The sequence below is a fragment of the Pelobates fuscus genome, chromosome 3, assembly GCF_036172605.1.
Source record: "Pelobates fuscus isolate aPelFus1 chromosome 3, aPelFus1.pri, whole genome shotgun sequence".
Taxonomy (NCBI): domain Eukaryota; kingdom Metazoa; phylum Chordata; class Amphibia; order Anura; family Pelobatidae; genus Pelobates; species Pelobates fuscus.
In genome coordinates, this window is record NC_086319.1 from 100,001,541 (window position 1) to 100,022,901 (window position 21,361).

General features: G+C 39.8%; 1 protein-coding gene across 2 annotated transcripts; it reads left to right on the forward strand.

Moving 5' to 3' along the window:
* Positions 1-2,330: 2,330 nt before the first annotated feature.
* On the forward strand, positions 2,331-20,445 carry LOC134600853 (protein kinase C delta type-like). 2 transcript variants are annotated; one of them, XM_063445241.1, is made up of 8 exons: positions 2,331-2,446; positions 17,284-17,442; positions 17,609-17,700; positions 18,479-18,541; positions 18,768-18,906; positions 19,379-19,561; positions 19,774-19,902; positions 20,119-20,445. In XM_063445241.1, exons 2-8 carry the CDS (start codon positions 17,287-17,289, stop codon positions 20,260-20,262), a joined length of 906 nt encoding a protein of 301 aa, XP_063301311.1. In that variant the 5' UTR covers positions 2,331-2,446; positions 17,284-17,286; the 3' UTR covers positions 20,263-20,445. The 2 variants fall into 2 exon arrangements, with proteins under 2 accessions (XP_063301311.1, XP_063301310.1); XM_063445240.1 differs by having other exon boundaries at positions 2,331-2,414.
* Positions 20,446-21,361: the final 916 nt, after the last annotated feature.

Sequence of the window (21,361 nt, forward strand, 5' to 3'; positions counted from 1 at the left end):
TATAACAGAGATTATTTCAGAACAATGATTAGATTAGAAGCACATTTTTTTTTATCTAACTAGTTCATAGAATCTACTACCATCATCAGCATTATTCATATGATTAATTCTCGTCATGACACAATCTGTAAAAGAAATAAATTAATGACAAATATGTCAGTGATTACAAGTTGAAGCTTACACGCTGCGTCTGGAACTGGGCTTGATGTTTTATGACGCCCTCCACCTGTTCAAATGCCTTTTCAATATCATGGGATATATATCATGGGGGGGAGAGCTGACAATCAAAGTGGAGGGTGTTTGGAGAGTTGTTTGGGTAAAAGTGCCCTAAACATGTTTTATATTTGTAGCTTTATTTTTTTTCAAGATCTGAGCATGTTTCAGTCATATTACTCAACATTTTTTTTCAATTATTCTGAATTTGAATAACACTGGAGAATATCCCCTTCTAGATACCGTTGTAGGTGTATGAAAATATAGGATAGGAGAGGTTGACTATGTATTTAAATGTGAGATGTTGGTGGTATGGTAATGTGGGAGGTGTGTGCAAGTGGGGAGATTTGATATGTGAAGACCATATTGATTGTAGTCAGGGCACAGATGTAGATGCAGTTTGGCGCACCCCCCAAAAAAGCATCTTCACCTGTGTACCTCTTAACACCTCTTTTTTTATGCCCTCTTTTAAATGTATTACCCCCTTTAGTGTATCTTATCCCCTATTTCTCCCCACGCACGCGTCTGACATGGGTGTGCAGACTTATACTAACTGCGCATGACTCCCTTTTTTCTTTATTCCTATTTTTCCCAATTGTGTGTCTTACACCTCCCTTGTGTATCTTTTACAACCCCACTTTGTGTATCTTACTCCCCCAAGCCCCATTGTGTATTTTACTCTTCCTAGCTCCTTTGTGCTTCCTTTTCACCCCCAGCCCATCTGTCTCCCCTCCTCCCAGCCCCTCTGTGTGTCTCTTTTTCCCCTTCTCCAATTCATCTGTGTGTCTTTCACATCCAGCCCCTCTGTGTCTTTTACCCCCAGCCCCTCTGTGTGTCTTTCATCCACAGACCCTCTGTGTGTCTTTCTCCCCTCAGGCCCCTCTTTGCATCTTTCTCACCCCCAGGCCCATCTGTGTGTTAGCCATTCTCAAAAGTTGAGGCTTTCCCACAAAAAGCTCTTTAAATTAAAATATGATAAGCGGGTGGAAAAAACATATGCAAAGTGAAAATCATATTCACTAGAAAAAACATTTCTAGTGAGGATGTTGCTTCATGGGAATTTTAGTTTCACAATAATGTATAATTATCACAAAACAGTTAAGCTAAAAATAGTTATGTGGGTCTAACACTACACACTTATCTGAGCTTCCAAGAAAATGTTCACTGTATGGTTATCTGTTTTCAGAACAGAAGATACCAACATTTAAAGGGACACCCTAAGCACCAAAACAACTTTAGCTTAATGAAGCAGTTTTGGCATATAGTGCATGCCCCTGCATTCCCACTACTCAATCCCCTACCATTTAGAAGTTTAATCACTTTGTTTACACAGGCGTAGCCACTCCTCCCCTGGCTGTGACTTACATAGCCTCACTGAAAAAAAGATTTCATATTTACAGTACTGTCTGCTCTGTTAATTAACATTTTATCACATGCTGGCTCAGTGGTGTATCCTGGTTTTGTGCTGCCCTAGGCTCCCAGCCTCACTCTGCGGCGCGCGAGGGAGCTGAGCAGAGAGCTCAGAGGAAGAGCTCCCTCGCCAGCCGCCCGCCCAGCAACCAGCCCAGCAGCCCGACCGGCAGCCCAGTTAGCCGCAAGGCTAACAAGGCATTTGCCCTGGGCATTTGGGGGCGGCGTTTTTTGCCGCCCCCTGGAAAATGCCGCCCAAGGCAAATGCCTTGTTTGCCTCGCGGCTAATACGCCCCTGTGCTGGCTGTTGTAGACTCTAGCGGGCAATTAAAAGTACACAAGATAAAAATCTATATTAAATACACTGTCTAGTTAGGGAAGTTATAAAACTGCAGTGGCATCAGGTTTCAGAGTTTCAAAAGCTGCAGATATTTAAAGGATCACTATAGTGTCAGGAAAACAAAGCGGTTTTCCTGACACTATAGTGCCCTGAGGGTGTCCCCACCCTCAGGGTCCACCTCCCGTGGTGCTGAAGGGGTTAAAGCTATGTTTGCATCTGAAGGGTTAAAGCCTGAGGGACCTGGCACCCAGACCACTTCATTGAGCTGAAGTGGTCTGGGTGACTATAGTGTCCCTTTAAGCATACATATGACCTATCCCCTCACCACTCTCATAACTTTATTTTTAACTATATTTTTTTCAGTGAATGAGGATATCATGATCACTGAATCTGGTGCTAAGGGAGACCTGAAGACCATGTACATCCAGCTTGAGTCCTACCTACAAATGAGGTAACTAAAGGCCAGCAAAGGAAACGGAGTAGGTAACCAATATCAATCTTCTCTGCAATACTTTGTGTTTTAAACATCATACTTTCGGCACCAATATAACATAACTGACATCACTCTACCTCACAGCCAATCATTGTCCGCTTACGGTTTGTACCATTTCCTCTTGGCTCAACATTGAGATACTATACAGATAATAAGAGGAGATTGATTGGTTGTGGGGTGTAGTCAACACTGATTTCTCATTGGCTGAGCTACACGGTTATCCCTTGCGCTCCAGATGGTTTTAGAATAGTTCGAAAACATAGACATAAACAGTACGTATATATGATTTATATGTGACTTCACTTATGGGCTTTATTATGTTCTAGATGCAGTAATCTATTTTTTGTATTTGTCTTCTGTCTCTAAAATTGTTCGGCCGTTTAAAATAAGCATCCCTTCTGGGAACGTTTGGTCAGGCTGAAATTCGAACACATTTCTGACTCACACAGAGACATCATTGCTAAATCTAAACAATGTTAAAGATAAACACTATGAAGAATGTCTGGACCAAAAGGCTCTATACAGAAACCAAATGGTTTCATCCCATTCAGTATGGGGCTATTCAGATATTATTAAATAACCTTGTAAATTATAAAAAGTATTACTGTGAGACTATGGGAGTGTTAAATTGGTGTTTAATAAAACTACAGTATTGACATAGAACATATTACACCTCGATGTTCATTTTGTTTTGCTCACTGTGACAAACACTCCTTAACCTGGACATTTGTCATGATCTCCTGGAGGAGCCTGCCAGTTAGCCTCCTGCCCAAGGACTATGAGCCACATACAAAGACCCTGTTCGGGAGTTTAACCTCCCCAGCCTCCATTACCAGCTTTCCCTGGGTACTAAAGGGAACAAAAGCTACCTAAGAGCCAGGCGGAGCACCCTGTATTGCGGCCACAGGAGCTCCAGAAAGTTGACTGGCAAAAGCACCAAGTGCCCCGGAACTGTCTTGGGCATAAGACTATGTGTGCGGCCAGTCAGAACTTTGACACTGTGGCGTTTCCCCTACACTGCATGGATCTGAGCGCTATTTGGACAACTTGGGCGCTCAGATCCAAGCTATCCAGGGATTTACATTTGGGGGTTCCTATATGATTATGTATTTTTATTTTATGTAATTTATGTTTAATCATACTGACACTGTAAATCGTAGGAGTGTTCTGGGCGTGTTCTCCAGCCTCCTGATTTTGTATATAAGTGGGCCAGTTAGCCAGAATAAAAACATTTGTTTCTACCCTTCATCAAGTCTAGGGTGATGTTTGGGGAATTGGGAGCTATAATCACTGCTTCATTGAGGATTTGGGAGAACTACCGCAGATATACTCAGCCGGAGTATAGGGGATCCGTTACACACACTAAATATTATTTTCTTAGCTACATTATGTGGCTTTTTAAATAACCTGCATCACTGGAGATTAAAGGCTACACTTTAAATCTCTATTTAATTTTAACCTGTAGAAATGCAGATAAGTTACCAGTAATGGTTCTGTAATCTTTACTTACATATTTATTGCAAATCCGATAATCTCCTGGAATTGAAACCAAACCTTTCATTAACTTTCACATTATTTGTGCAGGAGTGCAGAATCTGATATTAAATACAGCTGAACTTCATAAAAAGTTGTTGTGCGTTTTGTATTGTAAATAAAATGTTTAGATACCTGTGCTCTTAGTTCATACCTATTAATATATTGCTTATCAAATAGCTGGTCAAATAGGATAAGAGCCCTAAATCAGGACAGTCTTGTTGGAGCTGGGACCATGGGAGGGCTGACAAGGGAGGCAGGCGGTTAATTGCCCTCTGGGCCACTAGCATTGGAGGGCTTGCAATGGGATGTAGGCTGCCACCTTGCACACCAGTTGAAAATATCAGAAGGCTAGGGTGTCTGTTGACAGAGTATTGCAGGAGGTAGGCAGCAGTCAAGCATTGTGCTGTGCGTTTGCTAGTCAACTGGTGTAGGTTTGTGCATAGGCTTATGGCCAGCAGTCACAATGTTCTCCGTGCCTGAACTGGCCCAGTGGGATTTTCACAGAGACCTGCAATAGCCAGAGTTGACCAGGCTTTTAGTTTATAATGTGCTTACAAATGGCTGTAGTCTGAAATGAGACAGTCCACATTAGATTCATAATACACTCCAGATGTCATATGTAACAATGGAGTTGTGGGAAACAGAGATCATACTTATGGAGGTTGCAGGGATATCATGTCACACCAGAATCTTTCATTTATCAAATCCACAGCACCATCTATACTGAGATAAGTACGTTTTGTTCACAGAAAGGCCATTCATTTGTACTTGCCCTTAAGTCCAAAAGTTACCATCCCTCCCATTGATCAGGTATGAGTATGAGATAGTGATATAGAGGAATGAGATAGACAGACAGTTGGCATTCTAAAATAAACCTATGCAGAATGGTGTTGACAGGAATGCATTTCCCATTAGGTAGAGTAGGTACCTTTCTAAAGGCGTCTGTTCTGAAGGGGGCATCTATTAACAGCCCTTAGAATGTGCCTTTTGGAGCTTAGGTGGGCCGTGGGGAGAGATAAGAACCAGGAGCCTTGGCCAGTGTCCTCTCTAGTGTAGCCAGCCTCCTATGCTTAATAACAAAACTGCAGGAACAGGTATATGTTGTGTAAAGCTCAGTGCTGTCTCACTCTCTCCAGTGTATGTGTGTGAGGATGGACAGGAGGTGTAAAGGATCACTTCCCATCTGCCCATTAACAGCCTCTCACACAGCTTTGCAGTAGCTGTAGAGATAGTCCTGAATGATTCACACTGTACTACCAGCTACTATAGTTCTTCTATCAATCATAGGAGGGTGAGTACTTTGCAAATAACCTTTCTAACTCCACATGCTTGTGCCCTTTTCCTCTAACCCTAGATTTACCCCTCACAAAACCTAAACAAGTTCTTTCCTTGGTCCAAAAGGTAAGTACTCAAAGCCTAAAACAGAAAAAAAAAACTCTTTATGGGACACTATAGTCAGCAGAACAATACAGCTAGATGTAGTGGCTCTAGTGTGTATAGTCAGTCCATGCAGGCTTTTTAAATAAAGTCTACCTTTTCAGAGCCTCTAGTGGCCCCTCCTCAGACGATGACTAGTGGGGTTTCCTGGGTCAGTGCTGCACGGTGTGCAGCACTGACATTCAACATCTCCACACTCTGCATGGAGACACTGAACTTTCCTATGGAAAGCACTGTGATTGGCTGAGATTAGCAATTCTGATAATGTTAATCAAGGAGGTGAGTTAGAGGAGAAACCCCGCGTGGCACTTGAAAAAGGTGAGTAAATACCTTTCTAGCCCAAAGTAAGGGGGGCGACCATCTAAACGGTGGTTTTAGTACTATAGTGTCAGCAACATTTGTGTCCCTGACACAATAGTGCCCCTTTAACCTGAGCCTACGTTTAACTTTTCTTAAAAATTAAACACATTATGTTCCCTAATACAAAATCTAAATCCAATAATTCTAAACACTCTTTATAATCCAACTCTGATATCAAAGCCCTAACCATTTCTAACATTATGTTAAACCCTGCATGTATTAACAGCAGCATACACTCACTATATGTACAGATTCAAACACAATAGATTACAAGTAGAAATATGCACTTCTTGCCTTTCTTCCATCTCTGCCTGGATGTCCTCCCACTTTCTGAAACTCAATCTCTCAAACTGAGCTCCTTGTCTTTCCTCCTCCTAATACTGATCCTCCTCTTTCGCTCTCCCTTCAAATTAGTGGTACCCACATCAGTCCATCCTTGCAAGCGCGCTGTCTTGGCGTCATACTTGATTCGGTGACCCCCATGTACAGCTTTTAGGGTGTCATAGAAAGTTACAGGGTAAAATACAGTGCTAGCAAATTAAATTCTCTGCAATTTCGGCCTGGGTTGGCAGGCAGGTCCCTCAAATTGTAATTAATAAAATTATTTAATTATGTAAAAATATTACATAAATACGCACGTAGAATTTAAATATATATATGCACATTTATATATTTGAAGTCTACGTGTATATTTATATAATTATTCATGTAATTTTGTATTTAAACAAATGTATATTTTGTATTATTTTTATTTATTTATATATACATAGATATATACAATTTTATTCTAAGTGTATTTTGATATAAATGTATATATTTTAATATCAAAATACAGTTATAATAAAATTTCATATAGATATATAATTTTTTTTATTTTTGTATTATTATTTTCAAAAAAATTAATTTAATTTAATTTACTTATTATTTGTATTTTATAATAATATATATATATACATTATATATAGTTATTATATATATTATATATATGTGTGTAATTTAATTATGTGTATTTTTATATTAATATATATACATATTAATATAAAAATACACTTAGCATGACATTATATATATGATATATAGACATATATTATATAGATATAATATATGTCTATATATCATATATATACAGATATATAATTATTATTAATTTTATTTTTATGATTTTACAGTTGCCGGGAGACTGCCTGTCAGCACAGACAGTCCCCCTGCAGGCAGAAACATGGACACCTATTGTGACCATGTGGTCGCCCTATTGAGCGATCACATGGCCCAAGGGGTCCTAATTCGCCATGGGGAGACTGTCTGGGCTGCAGGCAGTCTCCCCACAACGGGAGCACCGCCGATTGCCGCCGGGGGAACGACGGCGATCGGGTAAGTACATCTTAAAGTTAGGACGGTTCAGGACCGTCATCGGTCGGCAACGCAAAAATGCCGATGATGGTCCTGAACCGTCCTAAGTCCTTAAGGGGTTAAAGGATCTTAACATGTTTAGCTTGGAGGAAAGACGAGACAGGGGGGATATGATAGAAACATTTAAATACATAAAGGGAATCAACACAGTAAAGGAGGAGACTATATTTAAAAGAAGAAAAACTACTACAACAAGAGGTCTTAAATTAGACGGGCAAAGGTTTAAAAATAACACCAGGAAGTATTTCTTTACTGATAGGGTAGTTGATGCATGGAATAGCCTTCCAGCTGAAGTGGTAGAGGTTAACACAGTGAAGGAGTTTAAGCATGCATGGAATAGGCAGAAGGCTATTCTAGATATAAGATAAGCAGGGGTCAAGTCCTGGGGAAAAAAGTGTGGGAACTCACCCAAGATTCCCGCCCCCCCCCCCCTTAAAAAAAATAATTACACTCCTATGCATATAGTGCAGTGCAGGGTGTGTATAATGGATGTAGTATGTTTGTAGTGAATGCAGTGTGTATAATAAATGTAGTGTGTTTGTAGTGAGTGCAGTGTGTATAATGAATGCAGTGTGTTTGTAGTGAGTGCAGAGTGTGTATAATGAATGTATTGTGTTTGTAGCGAGTGCAGTGTGTGTATAATGAATGTAGTGTGTGAAGTGAGTGCAGTGTGTGTATAATGAATATAGTGTGTGTAGTGAGTGCAGTGTGTATAATGAATGTAGTGTGTTTGTAGTGAGTGCAGAGTGTGTATAATGAATGTAGTGTGTTTGTAGTGAGTGCAGAGTGTGTATAATGAATGTAGTGTGTTTGTAGCGAGTGCAGTGTGTGTATAATGAATGTAGTGGGTGTAGTGAGTGCAGTGTGTGTATAATGAATGTAGTGTGTGTAGTGCGTGCAGTGTGTATAATGAATGTAGTGTGTTTGTAGTGAGTGCAGAGTGTGTATAATGAATGTAGTGTGTTTGTAGTGAGTGCAGAGTGTGTATAATGAATGTAGTGTGTTTGTAGTGAGTGCAGAATGTGTATAATGAATGTAGTGTGTTTGTAGTGAGTGCAGAGTGTGTATAATGAATGTAGTGTGTTTGTAGTGAGTGCAGAGTGTGTATAATGAATGTAGTGTGTGTAGTGAGTGCAGTGTGTATAATGAATGTAGTGTGTGTAGTGAGTGCAGAGTGTATAATGAATGTAGTGTGTGTAGTGAGTGCAGAGTGTGTATAATGAATGTAGTGTGTGTAGTGAGTGCAGAGTGTGTATAATGAATGTAGTGTGTTTGTAGTGAGTGCAGAGTGTGTATAATGAATGTAGTGTGTTTGTAGTGAGTGCAGAGTGTGTATAATGAATGCAGTGTGTGCTGGATGAAGTGTGTGTGCTGGATGATGTGTGTGCTGGATTGTGTGCGTGTGTGTTGGATGATGTGTGCTGGATGGTGTGTGTGTGTGCTGGATGATGTGTGTGTGTGTGTGTGTGCGTGCTGGATGATGTGTGTGTGTGCGTGCTGGATGATGTGTGTGTGTGCGTGCTGGATGGTGTGTGTGTGTGTGTGTGTGCTGGATGATGTGTGTGTGTGTGCTGGATGATGTGTGTGTGTGTGCTGGATGATATGTGTGTGTGTGTATGTGTGCTGGATGATGTGTGTGCGTGCTGGATGGTGTGTGCGTGCTGGATTATGTGTGTGTGTGTGCGCTGGATGGTGTGTGTGCGTGCTGGATGGTGTGTGTGTGCTGGATGCTGTGTGCTGGGGTGTGTGTGTGCGCTGGATGGTGTGTGTGTGTGTGCGTGCTGGATGGTGTGTGTGTGCTGGATGCTGTGTGCTGGGGTGTGTGTGTGTGTGCTGGATGATGTGTGTGTGTGTGTGTGCTGGATGATGGGTGTGTGCTGGATGATGGGTGTGTGTGTGTGTGCTGGATGATGTGTGTGTGTTGGATTGTGTGTGTATGTGTGCTGGATGATGTGTGTGTTGGATTGTGTGTGTGTTTGTGTTGGATGATGGGGGGAGCATTTTTTTTTTTTTTACTTTATGTGTCTATATATTTTTTTTTAATCCCCCCTGCGTGCTAGATTATGTGTGTGTGCGCTGGATGGTGTGTGTGTGTGTGCGTGCTGGATGGTGTGTGTGTGCTGGATGCTGTGTGCTGGGGTGTGTGTGTGTGCTGGATGATGTGTGTGTGTGTGCGCTGGATGGTGTGTGTGTGCGTGCTGGATGGTGTGTGTGTGCTGGATGCTGTGTGCTGGGGTGTGTGTGTGTGTGCTGGATGATGTGTGTGTGTGTGCTGGATGATGGGTGTGTGCTGGATGATGGGTGTGTGTGTGTGTGTGTGTGCTGGATGATGTGTGTGTGTTGGATTGTGTGTGTGTGTGTGCTGGATGATGTGTGTGTGTTGGATTGTGTGTGTGTTTGTGTTGGATGATGGGGGGGAGCATTTTTTTTTTTTTACTTTATGTGTCTATATTTTTTTTTTTTTTAATCCCCCCTCCGTGCTTCTTACCTTGTCAGGGAGGGGGAGATCGCCTCTTGGTCTGGTGGGGGGAGCCAGCCGCTGCACACAGGGGCCATCACACGCTGTGTTCCCTCTCCAGAACTAACTCTCGCGAGACTCGCCTGTGCGGAGCGTTGCCATGGTAACCCGTGGCAACGCTCTAACAGCCGCGGGTCTCGCGAGAGTTAGTGCTGGAGAGGGAACACAGCGTGTGATGGCCCCTGTGTGCAGGTAGCACGGCCGGGCCTGCAGGATCACTAGCGGGAACGACGTTCCTGCTTCGGAAAAAGTGCAGGAACGCCGTTCCCATGCGTTCCTGCAGGACTCGAGCCCTGAAGATAAGGCCAGGGACTAATGAGAGTATTTATAAAAATGGGCAGACTAGATGGGCCGAATGGTTCTTATCTGCCGTCATATTCTATGTTTCTAAATGGACTTGAATTTGGTCTGGATTTCAACCGTACTGAACTCCAGACCATTTCGATTTTGCCCATATATATAAAGTGGACAAGCAGCATTTGCAAAACCCTTACTTATGTGTGTCTGTAATATGAACATAGACCATTTATAAAATCCTATTCTGTGTGTATATTTAGACCAATAAAAAGATTAGTGGGAAATTAGTCTGCTTTTTCTATGTTGTATGACTCTCAATCTCAGAAACAGAAAATGCAGCTGTTCTAAAACAAACACATTAAATTACAGTGCAACTTACTTGTTAACAGGATGTACTAACTATTGTTTGATGTGGGCGTTATCTTTCATAAACTAACCACCCCATATAATAACATATAGAATTAAGGAGATTGGAAAACTAGACTTACAAGGCCTGTGTGAAGCCATCTCTCTGTACTTTATAGACATATAGAGTGGACCATCTCAACGTGTATATGTTCAGACAGTGTATATACAATATATACCAGACTATGTTTGTATATTGTGTGTTCCAGTATGTTTGATTGTGGTGTAAATGTATGAATTTGTTTGGTTTTCTGAGTGAAACCATGTGCACATTCTGTGTAAATATATTTTCGTCTGTGTTTGTGAATTGGGTATTAAAAAGTTGAAAATGATGTCTAGAAACACACTGGACATTACAGCCCAAGCAATATACATACTAACAAGAGGAATTAATTAAAGTGTTAATATAATGTTTATTACAAATTCTCTTCTTTAGTTCAAAATGGCCTCCGGACTTTTATTTCTTTCCAACTTTGATTTGTTATAATGTCATTATTCACTTGTCCTACTCTTCTCTTTCTTGACAAGTCGAGATCCACCTGGAGTGAACCTGTATCATAGAGCAAATCATCATTTGCTCTTTTCTGATGCTCTATTTAATGCACAAGACTCTCTGTATCTGAAATGTAATGTATAAAAAAAAGTCATATATATATATATATATATTTTCTACTGTCCTTTCAAGCACATGTATATAAGTGAAAATTTAAACAGAAAACCTATTGTGTTTTATTTTCTTGCCAAATGTTAACTAAAAGTAGATGCTTTTCTTTGTTGGTTTTCTTAGATCTTAGGTAAATTCTACTTCTGTTTAGTGGGCAAGAGAAATGGCATTAACACACCTTTGATCTTAATATTATTTTTAAAGCTTCTATACACTGAAAAAAAAAATCTAGAACCTTACTGCTATTGGCTATTTACTACTCTTGGTATGTCTCAAGTTGGCTATTAGAGCCGTGGGTTTAATCCTAAATGTTAGTGAAAGTGTTGTTCTTTTTTGCTGATTTAATTTTATAAGCTTGTACCAAGGTTTTATGCTAGGTATGTATATTATATGGATGTAATTTTGTATCTGGTAAGCTCAGAGTTAATGATACTCAATTAACAATTTTGTTAAAACTGAAATAAACAGTGGTTAGAAATGAAAAAAAAAAAAAAAAAAAAAAAGTTGAAAATGTATTCTCTATATTCCACAAGACAAGTGCCGTTTATGGCACAAATACACAACCCAATTACAGTTGTTTTGTTTACATAAATGAATATGTGAAGGAATTCCCCTGTTTGGCGTTGGGGTGACAGTTTGTATTCCCTTGTTTCATGTTGGCAGTTGACTCCTTGAGCCTGATTTTTCAAATATTGTCAGTTGACTCCCTGGTTTTCCTTTCAACTTGTCAATAAATCTTCAGTTCATCTTTGTACCCTTCTTCTGTCTACGTATGCTGTTTGGGAGTTCATGTGTCTTACTGAGGGAATTATACAGGGACACTATTTAAATTACACGGGGATTCGTCTACCATTACTACCGAACGGAGGGCTATGTTCACTAGGCTCTGGTGGTCCGGGAGGAAACTACCGATTGAGGTTTAAATACACTTGGTTTCCTTACAGTATATAACTGCATATTCTGTTATTTTACTCTGGTGTGCTGGATCAAGTTGCAAATCAAAACCGTCCAAGCAGATCCAGAATCTAAATCCAGGACCTACTGTGTTGGGTATAGATTTGGATGTTGTAAAAATAGTTGCCTTTGGTATGTTTGATGTGTCTTGTCTGAAATGGTGAGAAATAACATACCCACCTATATAACAACAACTAAAGCTGTTAGAGACTGTTTTATTTGCCCCATCCAAATGCTGCGCAATGCATATAGTCATTATTCCTCCATTAAAGAAACACTGTAATGTTATGGCTATATTTATTTATAATGGTAAAGTGTTCCTATTTTTTAGGATTATTGGGCCCCCTGTAAAAGATAAAAATGCAGGTAGATCCACATTTCATCCAGCATCATCTCAGTCTCTGGCTGCCAAATTCAAATATTACCATTTCACTTAAATGACAATGTTTACGTTTGTGAGACTGCAGTGAAAGGTTATATGCACCAAAACTACTAAAGTAAGATGTAGTGATTTTTGCTACCTAGAGTGTTCCTAGGGCTTGTTAGAGAGGCTTGAATAGGGCTTGTTAGAGAGGTTGAAAATATGTGGTCAATATGAGGCAATATCTGTTATAGTTATTAATAATGATAAAATAATAACATATTCTGCAACACTGTACAATGTGTAATAATAAATCTGAACAATAAATGTAACCCCTTAAGGAAACATGACATGTGTGACATGAAGTTTGGTCCTTAAGGGGATAAACGAGAATGGTTTCAGATAAGTATATCATTTAATTGGAATAACATATGAATAATTGAAAATAATACATAGAGGGCAATGTTCAATGGCTGAAAATGCCAGTAAATAGTGCTTTTATGTATAGGAAGGCCTAAAGACAGCTTTGATCAAAATTTAGAATCAAAAATGGTGTTTCCAGTTTTGCAGTACAATTGATTAGCATTGGGTTTTCCACTTTTTTGTTGAATAACATAAACAGTGATGTACAGAAGCTTGAACTTGGTGAAGTTTACTATGTTTAATATTAAGTTAGAAGGTTTATTAGCATCTCACTCTTCTCTCCTGGTTAAGTATATTCATGACATCACAATATGTTGCTAGCGTTAGCCAGGCAGTTGGTGTATGGAAACATTCCAAAGCAGTTGAGATCTTTATGGTCCTAGCTACGTGCGAGTCGTATTTTATAGACTGTGTGTATTTAACTTAAAAAAAAACCATGATTATAACATTTGTGATACTTATGTCATATTTGGGTAAAATATTCTCACCTAAGAAAAAGGAGTATGAAGAAGGAGAAAGTGATCCACCTATTTCTCAGGAGAAAAAGAGGAGGATGAAAAGAGATTATGAAACAGTGTACCAGAGCATTCAATTTAGCAGTGACTGTGAGGAGCAGGAAAAAAGACCAAAACATGTATCATCAATAAAACAATTAAAGAATAGGCAAGAGAAAGCTTATATATGTGCAAAACGGAAAGAGGAAAAGGAATATAAAGAAGGAGTGAGAAAGAGAGCAAGATGGGAGGAAAGTACGGTTCAGAAGTCAACAAGATGGAGTCAGCAGAGCTCACTGACCCCATTAGACTTCACGTTCCTCTATGAACTAGGAAGCGGTGCTTTTGGGAAGGTGAGTCACACGTGGTGTGATGTGGTGGAAATGTTAGAAAAGCACAGAGAATATTGCAAAATAATGTCATAGGAAGAGATTTTCACAGGTAGCAATTACAATGTACAAATTCCACATCCTTGCCATGCCACTGCAAATGTTTGTGTGCTTACTCTTTATCCCTGCTTATATATTACAGGGGATATTTGATCTCCCATTGAACTTGATTCCATTGCTTATATATCTGATAATTTCTGATAAATTTTATTTTTTTTTTTATTTTTTTTTTTTGGTTTTAAAATAATTTTATTAAGTTTTGTATGCAATACAATATAGATAAAAAGATAAAGACATAAAGATACATTTGGTAGTACAGGTCAGAGATGTGAAATTGTTTTACAAGTTGTAACCACATGTGAATATGCGTTTGACAAATCGTATCAACAAATGCTTACATACAAACATAAAATTTAATATGAAAACTCGGATTTGACACTGTCAGGTTGTGTGTACCGTGAAGAGAATATTTACAAGGTTGAGTTATATTGTTAAGATATGGTTATTGTTTTACCAAATTTTAAAAGCTATATCTGGTATGCGAATAGATATTTGATATTTAAAATATAGAAAGATAATTTGTATATGTCGAGTTGAGGTTGGAACGTGGTGATTGTGAAAATCGTGCCTGTCAAAAGGGTGTGATCGTTAGGTTTTTCTTGGTATGTCCCTAACAGTGAAGGAATCCTTCGGCTGAGAATATTTTCCATTTTTCCCAAATTTGTGTGTGTGTTGCCATGTTTTTGGTGTAAGCAGAGGAAATCTCCTCCATCTGTCTAGTATTTTCTACTTTTTGAATCCACTCTCTGATAGTTGGGGTCTCAGCTTGTTTCCAGTGGATAGGGATTATGAGATTTGCTGCTATCAATAAGCGTGTGAGTAAAGCAAGATTTTGGTTCCTTTTGTCGTTAGGAAGGGGGAGAAGGAATAACATGTATTCTGGGGCAAAGGGATAGTGTACGTCCGTTATGGTTTGTGTGAGTGAGTGGATGCGCTTCCAAAATTTAGAAATGATGGGGCACGACCACCACATATGTGATGAGTGAGCTTTGGGGGTCTTACAGCGCCAGCAATTGTCTTCGAGATCCTTGTGTATATGGCTAAGTTTGGTTGGAGTATAGTGCCATCTGGACAGTCTTTTATAATTGCTTTCTTGTGTAGCTAGGTTTGGAGATGTAGAGTGTATCCTATTAATGATTTGTTGCCATTGTGCTGAGGAAAGTGAGATTGGCAGTTCTTCAGACCATTTGTCTATGTAGGTGGGGATTGTATTAGTTTGATGTGACTGGAGCAGTTTATACATTGTTGATAGGGTTTTTTTCTTTAGGGGGTGAGTTGTACATAATTTTTCATATGGTGTGAGATTTCTCGCTCCTCTGGGGAGTAAAGAGAGATGTCTGACAAAGTGGCATATTTGGTTGTAGAACAGGTGGTGGGTGCCAGTATGGGGGGATTCTGGGAATAGATCCTTCAAATTCTTGATCTTACCCTTGAGTGATATCTCTTAGCGAGAGGTATGAAGGTGTCTCGGTTGCTTGTGGCATCCGTCGAGGTGTGTCTATTGGTAAGAGTGGATTGTGTGTTATTGGATATAGTGGTGAAGGAAATGTAGCCACTCCATGAGAGGCATCCGCAGTGCCGCTCTTGTCTGTAGTTGCTGTTCCCTGCTGGGGAGATTCTCACCTCGCCAATGCTGTAGATCCTCCAGAGCTCCGCCCCACAGCTCTTGTCTGGCAGTCTCTCTGTAAGTGATGTCACGGTTGCCCCAGGCTGGCTGAGGGTTGGACCATAGATGGATGCTCCTAGTGCTTTCCAAGGACCATCAGCACCGCACCAGACACCATAACCACCGCTGACCCCATGAACCGCCGCAGCTTGGTTGGGGTCTCGCTGTCTCCTACCCACCCTGGACCTAAAACAAGGCTCCAGGTTCCAGTGGGTGAATCTCTCTTTCCCCAGAGAGTGAAGCAGGAACAAGCTCTTACAAGAGTTTAGTGCTTATTCAAGGGAGTATGAAGAGCATAGCTGTAATGCTTACTTGAGATTTATATGGAACACAACTGCAGATAACTGAGGATTTAGTTTAATGACTAGGATACTAGAGAATAGTACAGGTACTGTACCTTTAATTAAGTGGAGGTTTGTTAACTGGAATAAGCAGCTTCAGATTTGCATGCAGTATAGCAGAAAGGAAATTGCTAGTCCATGGAGTCAGAGCAAAATAAGAGTGGTAAGTTGCAGCAGGTAATAGTTAGTTTGGAGTTATAGGAAGTAAACAGACTTGCAAGCAGGCAGAATCCAATTACGGATGATATTACTACTTAGCTTTACAATGGGGGAAGTCCAGGGTTGCCTAAGTTCTTCTCCGAGGAGGAGAGAGCATTTAGCAGAGAAGGTCCTTTTTACAATCCGTGGTCAAGGTGAGGAGAGAGTGGGTCAACGGGTTCCAGTCCGGGTTCGGTACTCATAAGGGGTAGAAGATTCTTGATAGCCGGTTTTGAGTTTCGCGGTAAAGCTGTTCAATAATCCAGCGTTTTGAATCTGGCACAGTCTCCCTATGTAGCGTGGGGAGACCGCGTCAGAGAAGGGGGTGTGGCCGAGCTCCGTCTACCCGGAAGTGTCAAGGTAGCGGTAATGCCGGCAGTTAGGACATGACAATAGCAATCCCTGTAGTGATTATAGCTGTCTCCCCCAAACATGAGACGAGGCTGCGAGTTGAGGGTCAAGTAGAACTGAAGTTTTAATGGTACAGCTGCTTCTTTTATACAGTTTTTCCCCACAAGGTTACCGCCCAGGTGGACCTTGTGGGGCACAGGACGTGAAATGCACAATCCAATAAAAACAGAGTTTTACATTTGAACACTCCCAGTTACTGTACACAAACCCTCCCTTCTGCCTTTGATACAATTAACAAAGACAATGGACTAACTCAATTACCCGCAGGCAGAAACACATTTTTACCCAAAGTCCAGAAACACCCCAAAACTCCAACATATTCCCATAATATTTTGTATAAGATCCAGATTCAAAAGCATTGATTTTAATCTGGACATCGACTGCATCCAGGTGATTGCTGCAGATTTGCTCGTGTTGTCCAAATTCTGACTATATTTGACTTTAGTAAATATGAGAATTGCCATTGCTGTCGGAATTCTGTCATATACAAAATTCGGTGAATATCCCCAAAAGTAAGAAAAAACTCTCACAATCACTTGCTGGACACAGACATGGGAAACATAAAGTATGATTAAATTATAAAGATATCAGTTTTATTATTTACAGCCATGTTAAGCCACTCAGAATTCAATAGAAAGTTAATACATGATATAGCCCAATGCTCCTACAGACAACAATGGTAGGACCAGCATTGTTGTGGAAAGAGCAGAAGCAACACAACATTTTTTTCAGGCAAATAGGCAATGAGAGATGTGTACATTTTGGAGTTTATCTTTAGCACATTATGTGTTATGTAGCATGATGGTGTCTGAAAGCTGATCTGTTTCAATACAATGGCAATTATTGACAGATAATGATGATTAAGTTAGTCTGACACTGGAATCATATCTTCTCTATCTGTAGGTAATGATGGCGTCATGGAGGAGCAGAAAACCTGTGGCAGTCAAGATAATGAGGAAAGATGCAATCAGGGCAGACATCATACTCCGGGAGCGACGTGTCCTTGAGATTGCCAGAAACTGCCCCTTCCTGTGCGAGGGTTTAGCCGCCTTTCAGACTAAGGTAAAGAATTTCTTGTCAATAGATTCACAACTTTGTCCAATCTTCTAACCAGCTGAAAGGTTTGCCTTGAAACTCTGCTGTAATCTATTTTGTTCATACCACATATCTGTCTACTTTATGGTGTTAGTCTACATGTGCCTTTAATACTTTATGTTTCCTGTATCAGATGCACACCTTCTTTGTCATGCCCTACATGTTTGGTGGCAGCCTGGATTGGTATCTTACGATAAAGCGATCCCTCCCGACCTACGAGGCAATGTGAGTGAGGGAATGATGGATATTGGTCTTGAGATATTTATTGAAGGAAGTACAATTTGGGTTACCGAGTCCTCTTTCTTTTTTAGAGATTCATTCATTGACACCTTATTCCTTAGCAAATTATAGCACTCAGGGCCTTATTGAGTAAACTGAGAATTACGTCCAATTGGCATTTGCCGAGTTTTATGCCAAATGTAGAAATTCTCAAAAGCGTCTATTGAATCTTGCTTAGGTATTTTTTAATCTCTGCTAATATGGCCTAAAATGTACAGTTCTCATGTCACGTCTCCACAATTTATGGTTTTGTGAAAAACAGCAAACTCATGTTTTTCTTTTTTTTCATGTCTCATTTTTATTAAAGTTTTATCATGACATACATCGCATTTCAGATTGGTACAAAGTTCAAGTACATGTTTAATCTCCATCAGCATACACTTAGATAATTGGTGAGATATATATCATGAGATGTGCGTGACATCCTTAGGAAATGACTGAAACTATAGAAACGTATAATCTATATTAGTAATCAAAACAGAGAACAGTGCTCTTCATGCATAGTTGTACTAAGGCAAGGCACGCGAGTACATTTCATGAATTGAGTGTATGGTAGCTACAATGTAGTTGTTCGATATGGTGTAGTTTATTATTAACTGCGATGTGGTTGGTTATAGGTTGGCCTCCCAGTGAATCGAAGTAAACGCTTGTCTTACACATAACTAACTTATTCTTATAAGTCTGTTCAATTCTCTGTTCATCTCTTTCTACTTTTTTAAATTAGGTTTTATGCTGCAGAAATAACATGCGGCCTTCAATTCTTACATAAGCGAGGCATCGTTCACCGGTTAGTCCATTCGATTTTCTTCTTCTCTATATTTTAGTCTGCTTTGTTCTATCTGAACAACATTTTATCCCAATGTTGCATATTTTCTCTCTTAATGAGCTATACTGCTTCAACCCCCAGGCTGCATCTTCTGTATGTCTTCATATGATCTACTCCCTTTGTTTTTGTACTTTATAAACATTTGACATGAGCAACACATTAAACAGTGATGGGCCCTTTTCCTTAGGGATATTAAGCCGGATAACATCATGCTTGATGAAGAGGGCCATGCCAGAATATGTGATTTTGGACTGGTGGCAGAAAACATCACAGGAGGAGTCCTGGCCCAGGGTAGCACTGGGACTACAACCCACATGGCACCAGAGGTTAGGATCTTTTCTGTATTTACTTCTCATATTTTTATAGGATGTAGAAAGCTGTTTAGTTTTTTTTCAAAATTATACTATATTTTTTAAAGATAAAACTAATTCTGAAGTTCTTCAGTGGAGTTTTGTTTAAAAAAAAAAAAAAAGAAGCAGCTGTTACAGCTGGATTCTCATAGCACAGTAAGAAATTCCTCTGCTTACTGCAGATCAATTCATCCATTGAAACGATTGGAAAAGTCCTATTTAGTAAGTAGAGTCAATTCTTACTGTTCTAAGAAAAACTAGCCTTCAGAAGTGCTGGAAAGTTGCCCAGATGGTATCGAGATACATCTTATCATATTAACAGTTGCACATTCTATTTGTAGTTTATCACAATTCCTTATACAGTGATTAAACCCCATATGTATCGCACTGATTAGACAATAAGAGAAGCTATTTTATATTTCATTAATATATTTAATTTTTTTTAAAGGTGGCTGCAGAGAGGAGATATGGTGCGTCATGCGACTGGTGGTCACTGGGAGTTACCTTACATCAAATGTTGACCGGACATCTCCCCATTTACATAAAATTACCTGGGCACAGGTGCTCATGCTTCAAGCAGCTGCGCTTCTCTCCCCACCTGAGTAAAGAAAGCAAAGATGTCATGTCTAAAGTGAGTCTTTTAAAACTGTCTGAGCAGATTGCAACAGCTGTTGTATTGGGTATATGCGGCAAACTAATGCAGTTATGTATTAGGGTTCATATAGCACTGCCAGGTCATCTTTTTCAGAAAACTCTTGATAACAGTAAAATGCATACTTAGGATGCTGGAAAGTTGTCCACATAGCAGTGAGATGTGTTGCCTTTATCTTTATCACAATGCAGCTTCTAGAGGAAAGCCCCAGACTGAGGCTTGGAGTACGAAGCAACATCAGGCTTCACCCATTTTTTGGAGCTATAAATTGGAGGCATTTGGAAGCCAAGGCCATTCCACCCCCATACAAGCCACAGAGGGTAAGCACACTTAGGACAACTACAGTTTAATCAAAGTCACGTGGGACAGAAGCACTATAAGTTGACTGATTGCTCAGAGGTTTGATCATGTCCTTTCACTGGCTCTAATTTGAGATGCAAATCTTTTGGAATACTGGTTGGTATCGGTTGCCTCAGTTCTTCTCTCCACGGTAGATGCGTTGATGTGTTAATAATATAAAGTTTCTGTGCTTACAGGGGCCAGCTGAGAACCCCCTTTGGAATGTCCGGAAGAAGCATTTCTCTTTTATGGAGCCCATGAAGTATCGCACCTTTTCAGGAGACAGCTGGTTTATACCGAACTTGTCTTTCACAAGCTCCAAATTGAGAGACTATTGCTAGGCTCCATATTTAATACCAGGGTAGGGAAGGAGGGTCGGAGTCAGAACACGTACTCCCGGAATATATAGTAAGCACAATCTTAATTAATCGCTATCGATACGTTCCGTTTCTACATGAAGATGGAGATTCGATATTTCTATACAATCAATTGTAGAATTGTAGAATGCAATCATTGTTACAAATCCAGCTATTTAATGGAAGTCTGTCCATTTTTTAATAAACTCTTCTTACATTGAAAACCAGTTTTCAGTTTTACTCTTTCATATATACATTAATATATAAAATGAAGCTTTGTGCTCAAACTCCCACTACTCCTGTGGAGCACCAAGGACCATAGTACGCATCAGTCCCAATACCTAGAAAAAAAAAAAGTTACCTGCACATTTTAAAAACTGGAGGTTTTTAGTATCACTGCAATGGTCATTAAAGTGTAAGCTCACCTGCCACATTATTGCAAACCTTCTACACTAAGAAGTCACCTTTCTTCTTTGAGCTAAAGGCAAAATCTCTAATGAGACAGAGAGGGGAATTTTTCTAAACCCCCACTCACTCATTAATAGGGAATACATGGGGTGGACGGCTGTATTGTAACATGGCTGTGTAATAAAAAAGCAAATACAAAGATACAAAATGAAGCCCTGCACTTAAACTCCCACTACTCCTGGTCAGCAGCAATGACTATTGTACACATCAGCCCGAATACATAAAACAACAAAAAACATATCTGACATGCAGTATTGGTCCAGTTATATAGACACAAAATAATGACGTATCGCAGTTTGTAATGACAAGCTTTTTGGAGTTTCTCCCTTTATCAAGTCTAAAACATTTGCAACTACAGTAAAAAAGCAAACTAAGATAGCTGTAATGCAAAGGGTTAAAGCAACAAAAAAAGAAATAAAAAATAATATATATATATATTCCAAGGTGCCCTAAATCTGCATTGGGATGGGGGAATTGGGAAAAGAAAACAAGAGCTAAATGAAGAGATAGCAAGTTAAGGAGTGGGGAGATAGGTAACTGCCAGAAACAATGGTATAAATACACAGACATTGTGATAGTAGTGTAAACAGTATATACTAGCTTGATGAGAAGGAGC

Coding starts and splice junctions, on each gene's coding strand:
- LOC134600853 (XM_063445241.1), top strand. CDS start 17,287: ATGATGGCGTCATGGAGGAGCAGAAAACCTGTGGCAGTCAAGATAATG. Junction 17,701..18,478: donor CTCCCGACCTACGAGGCAAT/GTGAGTGAGGGA, acceptor TTTTTAAATTAG/GTTTTATGCTGCAGAAATAA. Junction 18,542..18,767: donor AAGCGAGGCATCGTTCACCG/GTTAGTCCATTC, acceptor CCTTTTCCTTAG/GGATATTAAGCCGGATAACA.